Consider the following 14,127-nt stretch of genomic DNA (forward strand, 5'->3'; position numbering starts at 1 on the left):
TTGGTTTGATTTTTTTCAACGAAATTCCAATTTTTGTTCTATTTTTGACAAATTATTAAAATAAAGTATTAAAAATAATCTGGAAATAATTGGAAAAAGTGTTAAAACAATTTGAATTATTTGATTTTCAATATTTCAATTAATAAAATTGTTAAACAGAATTCTTATTATAATATAAATAATAATAAATCTTGTTATTAAATTAATTATTATAGTATTATCATGAAACTTAATTAATCATTCTATTAATGGAGAAGAAGAATCTTGTAAATTTAAATTTATTCAAGTATTTATTTTTTGAAAAATTTAAATTATTATTTAATGTATTTTATCATTATAGTAACTTCATTATAAGAATGATTTAATGGAGGTATATTATTTATTCACTTAAACTTAACTGATGAATTAAAAAAAAGTTTCAAAATCACGGACAATTTTCGAATTTTCCTGCATCCACTTCAATTAACAAACAATTCCCAGATTTCAAGCTACTCCAGTAATAAAATAGTTTTTAAATCATATGGGCAATTATTGCAATAAAATTTTATTTCTCTAGATTCCTGGAACAGATATTGTACTTGAAAAGGGAACACCGGTTTATGTATCATTTTATGGCCTCCATGAAGATCCCAGATTTTATAAAGATCCATTAAAATACGATCCAGACAGATTCAGCGAGGAAAAAAAGGGAGATATTGTCCCTTGTACTTATATACCTTTTGGAATAGGTCCCAGAGCTTGCATAGGTTTGTATTTAAAAATCTAAATTCTTCAGGATGGCGATTTTAATTCATGAGATTCATTATAGCCATCCTTTAACACAACAGAGCAAACAGTGCAAAATAAATTAATTTTAAAACAAATACTTAAAATTTGCAAGAATCTGCAAGAAAATTGTACAATTTTCAACTTAACTGATAAAATTTCAACTAAAATGACGAATCTTCAACTGGGATCGTTACATTTTTTAAAGATGACTTTTCTAATAAAACAATTAATCTTCAACTGAAATATTTGAATTATCAGAAAAACAACAAAATTAATTTGAAATAAAAAAACATAAATTTTCAATCAAAACTTAAATAATTAAATTTTAAGTTTTAGAAATTAATTGTCAGTCAAACAAGGTTTTAATCAAATAGCTCATATTTCAACCAACGAAATGAATTTTTAATTAGAATGAATAATCTTCAACCAAAAAAATTAATTTTCAACAAAAGAGTGTAACTTTCAACCAATTAATTTTTTTGCCAGCGTAAAAGATAAATTTTCAACTCAAATGATAAATATTTAACAGTGATACATTAATTTTTAACCGAAAATAAGAATGTTTAAACAAAAAGATTAGATTGCAAAAAAAAAGTTAATTTTCTACCAAAAAAATCGATTTTTTTTTATTTTGAACAAGAAAAGATAATTTTTCAATTAAAAATGGACATTCAAATTTTCACTTAAAAGAATTAATTTTCAAACAAACTGATGAATTTGTAACTAACATGCTGAACCATTAACTGCAAAAGTTTAATTTTACACCAAAAAGAGGAATTTTCAACCATAAAGATTAATTTTTTACAGAAGGAAGCGAATTTTTCACAAAGTAAATACATTTATTTAGATAATCTGAAAAATCTGCGACTTTAGATAAAGTATAAATCACTTTTCTAAATTGACCAAAATTATTAAAGTAATGAAAACTCGAATTTTACTGCAATCAGAAGTAAATTTCCGGTCTATTCCCGGACAATAAAATTCCCGACCAATACAATTCCCGGTAATTTTCGGATTTCCCGGTCAAGTCGCCACCCTCTTCTTGAAAAAACCATTTTTTAAATTGAATAGGCTCGATAATATTGATTTTTGTTCTGCAATTATGCAATTTAACTGCCATGAATTCTATTGATATATAGATTAGATTTATTGAACACCCAGTTACGAATTTCATAAAAAATTGCACATAAAATAAATAAATCAAAACACTTGTTGGAGACCATTAGGTCTATGCAAGTGGAGATCCGAAAGTAGATTAATAAAAACATTTGTAGTACAGTAATATGTGTATGAGTTGCACATTAGTGCAAATTAAGACAGTCTTTCGATTATATGTCGGACGTAACTTCTCAGAGGTAGATCTGATCTAAAAGATATGTGCACGCAATTGTAAAATTTCATTAAGCATTTGTACAAATTTCTTAATGGTGTTAAAATCATTAGACGACAAGATTGTTAACCATACATTTCTGGGGTCTTCATTGTCATTAATTGAAAAGTATTTACTGCGAATGTGATTATAAGCCGAACAGATGGCGAGAATATGTAAGGAGTCGTCAAATCCGAGTTTGCAAAATGCGCACAGTTCGGAACCCAGAGGAAGAACGAAAATCTGGTTTTTTGTGTAGATTTTTGATACATGTTAAGTAGTCTGAACTGAGCGAAAATACGTTTGAAGTATATCGGCAAACGATGTAGTAGGTAAGACTGCGTTCCATGTTGCAGTGCATTACTCGGATAGATTTAAAGACTCCTTGAATTCCCACAGCATTGCAGGTCGCGATTATGTAAAAAGAGCCTATAATTTTCCCGAAGATCGTTTGCTTCATTCCCAAGAACATCAGATGACAGAGTGTTCCACGTATTGGCCATTCCACAGTCTTCAAAAAAAGTCTTAATTTGTAAATACCAATTATATTTAATGTCTGACTGATTTCGCTGAGACCAAACCGTAAGTCTCTCAAGACATTGTCTTGGGTACCGAGAACTTTCCATGCAATAAATTTTGTTTAGCCAAGACAATATCGAACAAAAGCCTTGAGGAGCTCTATGCCAACATGTCCGTACACTACCGCAACTCAAGCGGATTTCCGAATTCTATTATAATGTAAATTTTCTAAAAAATGTTATGATTGTTTTTCAATGTTGTAAATTTTGCAGTTAATAATATAATACATAAGCTACAAAATTCACAAACATAATTTTTTTTAAATATGCATTATAATGAAATTTAGAACACTTAAATTGACCGGTGAGTCAGTCCGGGATGAAACGTAAAACATCTCAGTTTTATTTTAATACCATAATTTTTTAAAATGAATTGACAAACAAAAAATCTTATCGAGCCTAATGCCAATTAAAAAATTTTTCTACACTTATGATACTTGGGTCAATTAAAAACGATATCTTTAAAAAAACTGCAAAGATGTTACCTAACTAAAATTTAAATTCTACATTGTATTTATTTGTCATATTGATATTATTTATTAACTAGAAATTAATAATAATTAATTTTCAGGGGAGCGAGTTGGAATGCTGCAAGTCGCAGTTGGACTGGCGACAATCCTAGGAGACTACAAAGTTGCTCTAAGCCCTTTGCATAAATATGAATTAGATCCACGAGCACTTTTTCTTCAAGTTTCATCAGACGGAGTCAAATTAGATTTCAAAAAAGTTTCCAATTAGGATGAAAAAATTCTTCTAGTATTTTAAAAATTAAGTCTTAAAATTATGAAAGATACGAAATCAAATGTGGAATAAACAGAACTTTTGAAATAAATTTCAATTAATCTTTAAATTGCAAATTCCAAAATTTTGAATATTTTAGTTTGGATATATACTCCATTGCCCTGAATAACAACAATATGCATTCTATCTAAAAATGATAGTAGAATTAGAATAATTAATATAAAACATGCTAAAAAATGTGTTATCTGCGCAATCATAGAAGGATGTAAAAAATGGGAGGGGGGGGGGGGTAGAATTGGTGCTATTACAAAGAAAATATCGTCAAATTTTAAAAGATAATAAAAAAGGCAGTATCAGATGCAGAATGACCAAAATAACCACTTTATTTTTTTCGGAATATAAAGTGATTACCACTGATTTTTAAATATTTTATGCACAATCAAAATAAACTTTAAATTTGAAACAACTTTTTAAGAATAATCATTCAGTTTGAAAGATTCTGAAATTTAAATTAAATTTAAGTTAAGATTTCGACCAAAAAATATTCATTTTTAACAAAATAATATAATTTCCAATAAAACAATTCAATTATTTAACCAAGCTGACGATTTTTTAACCATAAAGAATTTACTTTCAACCAAATGGTCGAATTTTTAAACAAAAAAGATGAATTTTAAACAAAACAGTGGAATTTTTCTCATGAAAAGTCGAATTAAAAAAAAAGATCATTTTCAATAAAAAAAGATTCATTTTCAAACAAATATTTGAATTTTTAAACAAATAGTCAATTTTTCGAGCAAAAAGACGAACTTTTGAGAACAGTTGAATTTTCAATAAGAAATTCATTTTCAAGAAAAAATTCATTTTAAACCAAGAAAGAAAAATTCTCCAACAAAAAATATCTCTTTTCCGCCGTAAAGGATGAATTTTCAGCCAAAAATAATTAAATTTTCAACCCAATAATCGAATTTTTAACAACAAAAATCAACTATCAACTAAATGTTCGAATTTAAAAAAAAAGTTAATTTTCAACCAAAAAAGATAAAAGATAATATAAAAAATAAATTTTCAACCAAAAGGTCAAATTTCAAATAAAATAGATTATACCTCAACAAAAAATAGTTTCATTTTCAATCAAATAGTTAAGACTTTTATTCAGAAAAGAACAACTTCTCTTTAAAATAGATGGATTTTATACCAAATGCTTGAAATCTGATGTCAAAAAGACAACGCTTCTAAAAGACAGTTAAATTTTTAACAAAAAAGTTCATTTGCAACCAAGAAAGATTAATTTTTCACCAATTTTAATTTATTAAATTTCATTATTGTCATTTTTTAAATCAAAGTGTTTTTTATTTCAAATCCATATTCTTATGGTAAAAATATATCAATTATTACACTTTTAGTTGAGGATTCATCTTTTTTCGTTGAAATTTAATTTTTATAATGGGAAAATTAACTATGATATTTCTGGTTGGCAATGGATATTTTTTAGTTGAAAATTAATATATTTGGTTTAAATGTCGTATTTATTTTTGTGAAAAATTAATCTTCTTGGTAAAAAATGTATCTCTTAACTGAAAATTCAACTATTTTGTTGACAAATTATTTTCTGGTTGAATGTAACTATTTTTTGTTTAAAATAGAAATATTTTTAGTTGAAATGTCTATTATATTTTTTGTTTAGAAGTCATCTTTTTTCGTTCAAAATTATTGGTACCATTGAAAAACATGCATGTCTTTTGTCAAAAGTTCATTTCTTCTTAGTAAAAATTATCTTCTTGGTTGAAAATTCATCTCTTTGGATTTAAATGTACCTATTTTGTTAACTGATTCAAAATTAAAAAACCATTTTGTTAAAAATCCTTTTTTTGTTGAAGATTCATCATTTTAGTTGAAAAATTTACTATTTTGTTAACAATTTTTTTCTGGTAATACATTTATTTTTTTAATGAAAATTTAAGCATTCCGTTTTTGGTTAAAATTTAGATTATTTAGTTAGAAATTAGTCCCAAATTGTACGCTTTCGGACTAAATTTTAAAAATTGGACAATTTTACTAGAAGAGTTTGGAAATTGTATTATTTCTAATTTAAAGCTAAGAAAATGAGATAATTTTATTTTAAATACAAGAATCACCAATTTCAATAATTTAAGAAAATAAGAAAATTTCGAAAATAGGACAAGTTCAAAACGTTATCTTTTTAGTTAAAAATTTTATTATTTGGTTACAAATTTTATAACTTTCTTAAAAAGACATCCATTTTAGTTGCAAATTGTTTACAATTCTTATTTTGGTGTTAGAAAGTGAATTAATCTTTCTTGGATGAAAATTTAACTATTTTTTTAAAGATTTTTTAGTTTGATTCATCTGTTTTAGAAGAAATTTCATCTTTCTTGAATAAAAATGTAACTTTTCGGTTTAAAATTCAACTCTTTTTTTTTAATGTTGTCTTTTTGATTTAAAAATGCAACTGCTTGGTTGAAAATTTAAAAATTTGGTCAGTCACAATTTTTTATTAAAAATGATACTGTTTAAATATAATATTTGGGTGTTGAAAAATGAACTGAATCGTTTTCTGGATAATAATTGAACTATTAAAAAATTTTTTTTTATTTAATTAAAAATCCATATGTTTTAAGAAAAATGTCATCCTTTGTTTAAAAATTCAGCCGTTTTGATAGAAGTTTAACTATTATACTGTTTTCTTGAAAATTTAACTTTTTCGTAAAAAATTTACTTTTTGTTTAAAATTTACATTTTGGTGTTGAAAAAAGAACTGAAATCTTTTCTGGATGAAAGTTCCACTTGAAAAAAAATTTCGTTTTTTCTTATAAATTCATCTGTTTCAGCACAAAATTTAATCTTTTTTGAATAAAAATGCAACTTTTTGCTAGATACTTCAACTATTTTGTTAAAAATTCCACTTTTTTGTTTGCAAAAATTCGTCTTTCTGGATTGAAAATTCAACTTTTTTTATGAAAACTTTTTCTTTTTTTAATTCAATTTTTGATCTTGCAGAGTCAACTGGAATCTTTTTTTGGATGAAAACTCAACTTTTTTTGCAATTAAAACTTCTTCTGATTTAAAAGAATAAAAATTTTTGATTAAAAACCATTCTGATTTGCTTGAGTATTCAACTAATTTGTTTAAAAGATTTGGTTGAATCACTTTGATAAGAAATCACTTTTTTGATAAAGATTTATATTTCAGTTGAAAATTCATCGCTCTGGTTGAAACTTCAATTATTTTATTGAAAATTGATCTTTTTTATTTAAAAATTCTACTACTTGGGTAAAAGTTAAGCTACATTGTAAAAAATTTATTTTTTGGTGGAAGGATCAAGTTTTTGGTTGGAAATTTAATTGCTAAGTGAAAGAAACATTTTTTTGTTTTAAAACTTATTTTTTAGCAGAAATAATCTTTTAGTTTGAAATTTCATTTTTGTTAGTTTCGTGAAAAATTCATTTTTTGCTAGTCTTATTTTTTGTTTGAAAATTAAATTTTTGTAGAGAAAATTTATTTTCTGGCTTGAAGGTTCAATAATTGGGCTAAACTCTCATTTCTTTTTGAAGTGATAAATCCCAGGAAAAATCTTTATTTTTGGAAATTTGTCTTTTTTGTTTACATTTTTTAAATTAAAAATTGCATTATTTTTTTATTGAAATATAAAATATGGCACTTTTTGGTTGGGGAGACTTCTTTTTAGGTTAAATATTCAACTATTATATTAAAAATTTCATTATTTAGTTAAAAAGCCATCTTTTATAGTGTAAACGACTTTTTTTTGTTGAAATAAATCAATAAACTTTAAATTTATATATGAAATAAAGTTTTATTCTGTTTATAAAATATTCGATGTTAAAATTATTACAAGATTAAAATGCTGATAATTAAATAAAAATTATTTGAAATAAAAATCTGCCAAGGAAAAATCAGGGAATTTTGAAAATGTTTTCTCACTAGTCTTTCAAACAAAGGAAAAATGTATAAAAATGCAAAGATCTTACAAGTGGAATAAATACCTTCGAAAATTATATTTTGTCTACAAGAAAAAACACCAGCCACATAAAATTTTACATAAAACTAATACCATCTCTGATGAGAAAGTAAAAAATATCAATTATGTACACACTTGTCGATAGACGAAACTAACTGAAATTAAAATTTAGGTTCATCTGTTCTCAGAAGTAAAATAGTGCAAGGTACTTGCTTTCAATAATCACATCTCTTTATAAAAATACGCCGATCAAAATTCCAATCCTCCAGACATAATATATACAGAAAAAAGTAGATCACAGGTTCATATTTCCCGTGGTGAGAACGAGTTAAAATTACTTAGGAAGAAGAGCCAAATACTTTTTGAACTCTGGTAGTACATTCTCTCGCGGATTGAGAGGCGTTTCAGTCGTGAGAAGATTGTGAAGAAACTGAGGTTGGAAACAGAGAATCCCTTTGCTTGCCATTCTGGCCCAATCCACCGCCTGTTCTCTCGACTTTATTTGAATGAAGCAGTGTGTTATTTTCTTTCCAGAAGTGTTTGGGTCGTAAGACGATCTGAAAAAGAAATTTCGTAAGACCAGTCCACAGACTCACTTAAGGGGTGAAAAATAGTGTAAATAGTCTCACAAATTTGAAAAAATAGTGACAAAATAGTGTGATAAAATTGCTCAAGTATTGCAAATGAAATTTAATTTTTATTCCGAATTTTATTATTTAATTTATCAAAATTCCTATTTACCTTTCGCAAACTTGTTCTTCTTTCACTCAAATGTGAATCGAATTAATAGAACTCAATAAGAAAATCAGAATATTTTTCGTTGAAAATTCATTATTTTGGTTGAAAAGTATACTGTTGAATTTTTAGTTTAGAATTAATTTCTTTATTTAAACATTTTATTATTTGGTTAAAAATTTAATTATTTTGTTTAAAATTTGAATTTCATATTCAAATTGAATTCAATTAAAATTTCTAATTATTCAGTTAAACAGTTATACTTCTTGATTGAAAATTCAACGAATTCAAAAAGTTGAAAAATTCAAATTTCTGTAGAAATGTATCCTTTTTTAGTTAAAAAATGCAACTTTCTGGTTAAAGAATAAACTATTTCTTTTGAAAATAAACTTTTTTGTTCAAAATTCGCATTTTTGTGTCGATAATTTTATTGCTTTGTAGAAAATTTATATTTTTAACTAAAAAATTCATCAATCTGGTAGAAAAAAAACTATTTTGTTGAAAATTTGTATTTTTTGATAAAAACATCAATTTTTTCTTAGAAATACAACTGTTGGTCTGAAATTTCAGGTGTTTGAGTTGAGGATTCAAGTATTTTGTTAAAAATTCGTCGTTTTGGATTAAATAAAACTTTTTGTTAATTTTAAATTAAAATATTGAATTTTTTATATCAACTATTATCATCATTATCATTATTATATTTTGACATTATTATCTTTTTTGGTGGAAAGATAATCCCTCTCGGTTAAAAACGCAACTTTTTGGTTTAATTAAACTGTTTTTCATTTAAATTAAAAATATTTTCTTGGACAAAAAACAACTTGAATTTTTTGTTGAGAATTCATATTTTATGGTTGAGAACTCAACTACGAATTGAAAGTGAAACTACTTAGTCAAAAATTAATTATTTTGGTTAATGATTTTTCAATTTCACTGAAACCCCTTATATTTCTTAAAACTAAGCGATTATGTTGAAAATTCTTTTATTTGTGTGCAAATTGATTTATTCAACTGAAAATTAAAGGACAATTTAAATATCCCTTAATTGTTTGAAACTTTATATCTTTGGTGAAAAATTCACTAATATTTTAATGATGAATTTCCTTAAATTCAAACATTAGTTTGAAAATTGATCTATTTTCTTAAAAATTATTATTTTGTCGTTGAAAATTGAACTATTTAGTTACAAATTCTTTTATTTGATTGTTTAAGATTCATCATTTCAGTTAAACATTTATTTCCTTAAACTGAAAATTTAACCGTGTACTTCTTTTTTTGTGGAAAATCTATTCATCTTTTTAATTGAAAATTCAACTATTTTATTAAAAATCCATTTTGTTCGTTCAAGATTCGCCATTTTAGTTAGAAACTAATTTCTTTATTTGCAAAACATTGTTTTGCTGAAAATTCGTTGCCTTTAGTTGAAAATTAATTTTTGTAGCTTAAGTCATTTTTTGGTTTAAAAATTCAAATATTTGGTTTAAGATTCAACTATTTTGTTGAAATATCGTCTATTTGGTTTGAAAATTCAACATTTTAGGTGAAATTTTTTTTCTCTGTGGACGAGATTTATTGGTGAGCTTTTCAAAAACTCCTTTTAACACAATATGTACTTGATTTTTGAAGAATTTTTTATAGAAAAAAAACTATATTCGAAAAAATTGTAGGTTACATAGTTATGTACTGCAACCCTTTATATATTTCTAAACAAATAGTTGAATTTTCAACAGAAAACAATAATTACCTACAAAAAAGACCAATTAAAACAAAAATTACGTAAATTCTTGGCCAAATATTTCACTTTTTAAACTAAACAAAAAATCAATTTCCAACCACAAATAGAACAGTTAAATTTTCATTTTAAAAATTTAATTATCAATAAACATGTTTAATTATCCATAAAAAATTTAATTAAAAAAAATAGTTGAATTTGGTAAAAAATTCTTGAATTTTCAAGCCTAAAATACTAATTTTCTGAAAAAAGGTGAATTTTGAAGAAAAAAGTTAATTTTCAAACAAACAGTTGCATTAAAAAAGAAATAGTTAAAATTTAAACCAGAGAGATGAATTTTCAACTCAAATTACGAATGTTCAACAAAGAAAAATTAATTTTTAAGAAAGTAATTCAACCAGGAAGTTGCATTTTCAACTTAAAAATATTATTTTTTAACAAAAAATGTAATAGTTCACATTTCACCAACAAAGGAAAAGAATTTTCAACAATATACTAAAACACAATTTTCGATCAAATAGTTGAATTTTTAACAAAAAAAAGATCAATTTTCAAGAAAATAATTAAATTTTTAACGGAAAAATTTCATTTTTCAACCAAAATTGGAAGTTAAATTTTCAGTAAAAAAAAATAATTTTCCACACAAAAAAAACAGTTTTAAACCAAAGTGATCATCAAGATTATATTTCAAACCAGAATATTAATCGTCTACCAAAGAAAAAAATACTTTTAAACAAAATAAATGAATTTTTAACAAAATGGTTGAATTTTCAAAAAGATCAATTTTTAACTAAACTGATGAATTTTCAACTAAAATTATGAATCTTCAACTTGAATAGTTGAATTTTAAACAAAAATGATAATATTTTCAACTAAAATGATGAATCTTCAAGTGAAATAGTTAAATATTAAACCAAAAAGATTAATTTTCCACGTAGAAGATTACTTTCTACCAAAAGATGAATTTACAACTAAAAAATATACATTTTCAACCAAAAATTGAATAGATAAATTTTCAGTTGAAAAAGTTAATGGTCAACCAAAAAGATCAATTTTTAAATAAAATGATGAAACATACAATTGAAACAGTTAAATTTACTATTAAAATGATAAATCTGTAATGGTTCGATTTTGAAAAAAAAGATTTTTTAACTAAAAATATGAAGCTTCAACTGAAATAGTTGAATATTAAAACCGCAAAGATGAATTTTCAATAAAGAAAATTATTTTCTACCAAAAAAGACGAATTTTTAACTTAAAAATATAAATTAATTTTCAACTAAAATGATGGAATATTTAATTGGAGTAGTTACATTTTCAGTTTTAAAATAACAGGTTTAAAAAACAGTTACATTTCCAAATAAAATTATAAACTTTCAACTGAGATAATAAATCTTTAACTGAAATAGTTCAATTTTCAAATAAAAAGATGAAATTACAACTGAAATCATAAATCTTTATTTAGAATTGGTGAATTTTCATTCAAAAAGATTAATTTCTATACAAAAAAATACGAAATATAAACTGAAATGAAACCAAAAATTGAATAGTTACATTTTCAGTTGAAAACAAAAGTCAAACAAACAAACAAATTTAATCAGAGACAGTTAAATTCAACCAAAAAAGACTTCCACATAGAAAGCTTTTGTTGGTCAAGAGAGAAAAAAAATTGCAAACTAACTGTTGAATTTTTAAGCAAAAAAGATGAACGCTCAAACAATAAAATTAATTTTTTATCACCAGAAACGTGAATTTTCAACTAAAAACGATCAATTTACAACAAGAAAAATAGAATCGTTAAATTTTCAGTTAAAAAATTAATTAAAAAAAAAATAATGTTCAACAAAATTGTTCAATACGATAATATAAAGCTACTTCTACAAATAAAAGATCTTTTCATTCAAATTTAGATGGCAATTTAAGAAAATTCAGCACGTTTTCGAAAAAATTCCTTGACTTAAAGAAAAAATCCCTGATATTACCAGGTTTTTTCAGGCATACAAAAATGCCCTGAAAATTCGAGGTTTCCAAGGTAGGTAGGTTATTTGAAAATCACCTAAAAGTTTTGATTTCAGTTTTTTACCAACCTTGCTTGAACTACAGTTCCATTTCCAGCGACTATGAGCCTTTCAAAAGAGTCGTACTTTTCCTCCGGAACCATGAGCAAAGCCACCATTCCTTCGAAGGCACCGCCCGGTTCTATCGACAATTTTACCCTCCAACGATGAGCAGCAGAGGCAATCGCTTTTTCCGTCTCATTGGTTAAGGGCCCTAATGATTTTACGCTCAGTGGATTGCCCCATTCGTATTTCTCTTCCTTGAAAAGAACAAAAAAAAACGAAAAAGTTTTCACTTAGTTCACTGGGAAGCCTCGGACTCACTTTAGGGGTCGAAAATAGTGTAAATAGTGTCAAAAACTTTTAAAAACTAGTTTCACATTAGTGTCGTAATATTTTTCAAGTATAAAGAAGGGACTTCAATGTTTTTTTACTGGTAGTCTTTGGTTTTTCTCATTTGTCTGCTTGAATTCGAACTGAATTAACCCTTAAAGGGCATACTGGGTGTAATATACTCAGCGACTTATTTTCGTTTTAACAAAACGTACCAAATTCAAGAAAATGGAACATATGGCGCCAGATTGACAAATGACATGAAAACCGCAGATTAAGATCGATAAAATCGTTTAATCACGCAAAGTAAGGTGTTTCATTTTTCATTGAATTGAAGCTTTTATTTTTGGGAATAAATACCTTCTTTGGAACGAACACTATAAGAATAACTTTATTTTTTAAGCGCCGTATCTCTGAAGTATTCAAGTCAAATTTTAAGTAAAAATATAAAAAAAACTTAAAAAGTTATGATTCTTAGAGTGAAAAAAGTCATTTAAAATTTTCTTTCCGAAATGGATTTTTTTACCTACTTTAAATTTCAAAAACTGTTATGAAACCTTTTTCTCCTTAAAGGTCTAAACATCATTAATTTATTTTCTTGCAAAAAACTATCCAATACTGCCGGCACGGCACACGTTTGAATACCCTTGGGTACCTAACACCCAGAATGCTCCTTATGTAATTTTACGGAATTACAGAAAATTAATTAATATCACTCAATACCAAAATTCAAAAAGTTTTGGTTGTAGGTTCATTCTTTTCGGTTAAAAGTCTACTAATAAATGTTTCGATGAGAATTCAACATGGTTAAACATAAATATATGCTTCGGCTGAAAATAAACTTTTTTGCTAAATATTCAAACGCTTTTTAGAAAAATCGTAGTTTCGGCTTGAAAGTTCAACAATTTGGTAGAAAATTTAACTATGTGATTCAAAATTCATGGATTTTATTAAAAATTTATCTTATTTAGTACAAAATAAATCTTCTTCGTTGAAAATTCTACTATTTGGTTAAAAATTTATGTATTTCGTTGAGGCTTCATTTCTTGGTAGAAAATTAATCTTCTGGGTTGAAAAATCATCTTTTCGAATAAAAATAAAACTATTTGATTTAACACTCAACTGTCTTGTTCAAAGCTCATCTTTTTGCTTGAAAATTCAAACTTTTTTATGAAACTTTTTTTCATTAATTATTGACTAAAACATTTTTCTTGGTTAAAAATTTCTTCTTTTAATTAAAAAATTGATTTCTTTTAGTAGAAAGTTAATATTTTTTTGGATAAAAACGTAACTCTTTTGATGAAAATTAAACTTATTTGATCGAAAATGAACTTTTTGTTAAATATTCAATTGTTTTGTAAAAAAATTCGTAGTTTCGGCTCGATAGTTCAACAATTTGATAGAAAATGTCACTAGTTGGTTAAAATGCATGGGTTTTTTTTTTTTTAATTCGTTTTTTTTAATAGAAAATCTTTTTTTGTCTGTTAAAAATCAAGTATTTTGTAATAAATTCGTCTTGTTTGGTTAATTACAAATGTTTTTTTGTTTTTATTAAAATCTTTTTTCTTTAAAAAAGCGAGTATTACATGTTTTATTCAAAATCAATCTTTTTGGGTGGTGAAAATTCAACCCCTTAATTGAAATTTGAAAAACGTTCTTAAGATATAATTTTTTTCGTAGAAAATTTATTTTCTTAAACTGAAAATTTAACTATTTTCTTGAAAATTCAACTTATTGGTTGAAAATTAATTTCTGTATTGAACATTTATATTTTAGGTTTGAAAATTCACCAATTTGGTATAAAATTTAACTAT

The 14,127-nt window shown here is 25.1% G+C and overlaps 2 protein-coding genes across 3 annotated transcripts in view; one reads left to right on the plus strand and one right to left on the minus strand.

The window, feature by feature from the left end:
* LOC117178462 overlaps positions 1-3,474 on the plus strand; it is a 36,040-nt gene extending 32,566 nt beyond the window's left edge. Inside the window, exons 10-11 of the mRNA XM_033369889.1 lie at positions 557-746; positions 3,287-3,474. Coding sequence (XP_033225780.1) covers positions 557-746; positions 3,287-3,453 — 357 coding nt within the window. The 3' untranslated portion in view covers positions 3,454-3,474. The remainder of the gene's footprint in view (positions 1-556; positions 747-3,286) is intronic.
* Positions 3,475-7,465: 3,991 nt separating this feature from the next.
* LOC117178337 (DNA topoisomerase 2-binding protein 1) overlaps positions 7,466-14,127 on the minus strand; it is a 50,802-nt gene continuing 44,140 nt past the window's right edge. For both annotated transcript variants that reach the window (XM_033369754.1, XM_033369753.1), the window contains exons 24-25: positions 12,011-12,240; positions 7,466-8,013 (exon numbers count right to left, since the gene is read on the minus strand). In XM_033369754.1, the coding sequence (XP_033225645.1) occupies positions 7,791-8,013; positions 12,011-12,240 (453 nt within the window). In that variant the 3' untranslated portion in view covers positions 7,466-7,790. The remainder of the gene's footprint in view (positions 8,014-12,010; positions 12,241-14,127) is intronic.

Source organism: Belonocnema kinseyi, chromosome 8 (genome assembly GCF_010883055.1).
Source record: "Belonocnema kinseyi isolate 2016_QV_RU_SX_M_011 chromosome 8, B_treatae_v1, whole genome shotgun sequence".
In the NCBI taxonomy this organism is placed as follows: Eukaryota; Metazoa; Arthropoda; class Insecta; order Hymenoptera; family Cynipidae; genus Belonocnema; species Belonocnema kinseyi.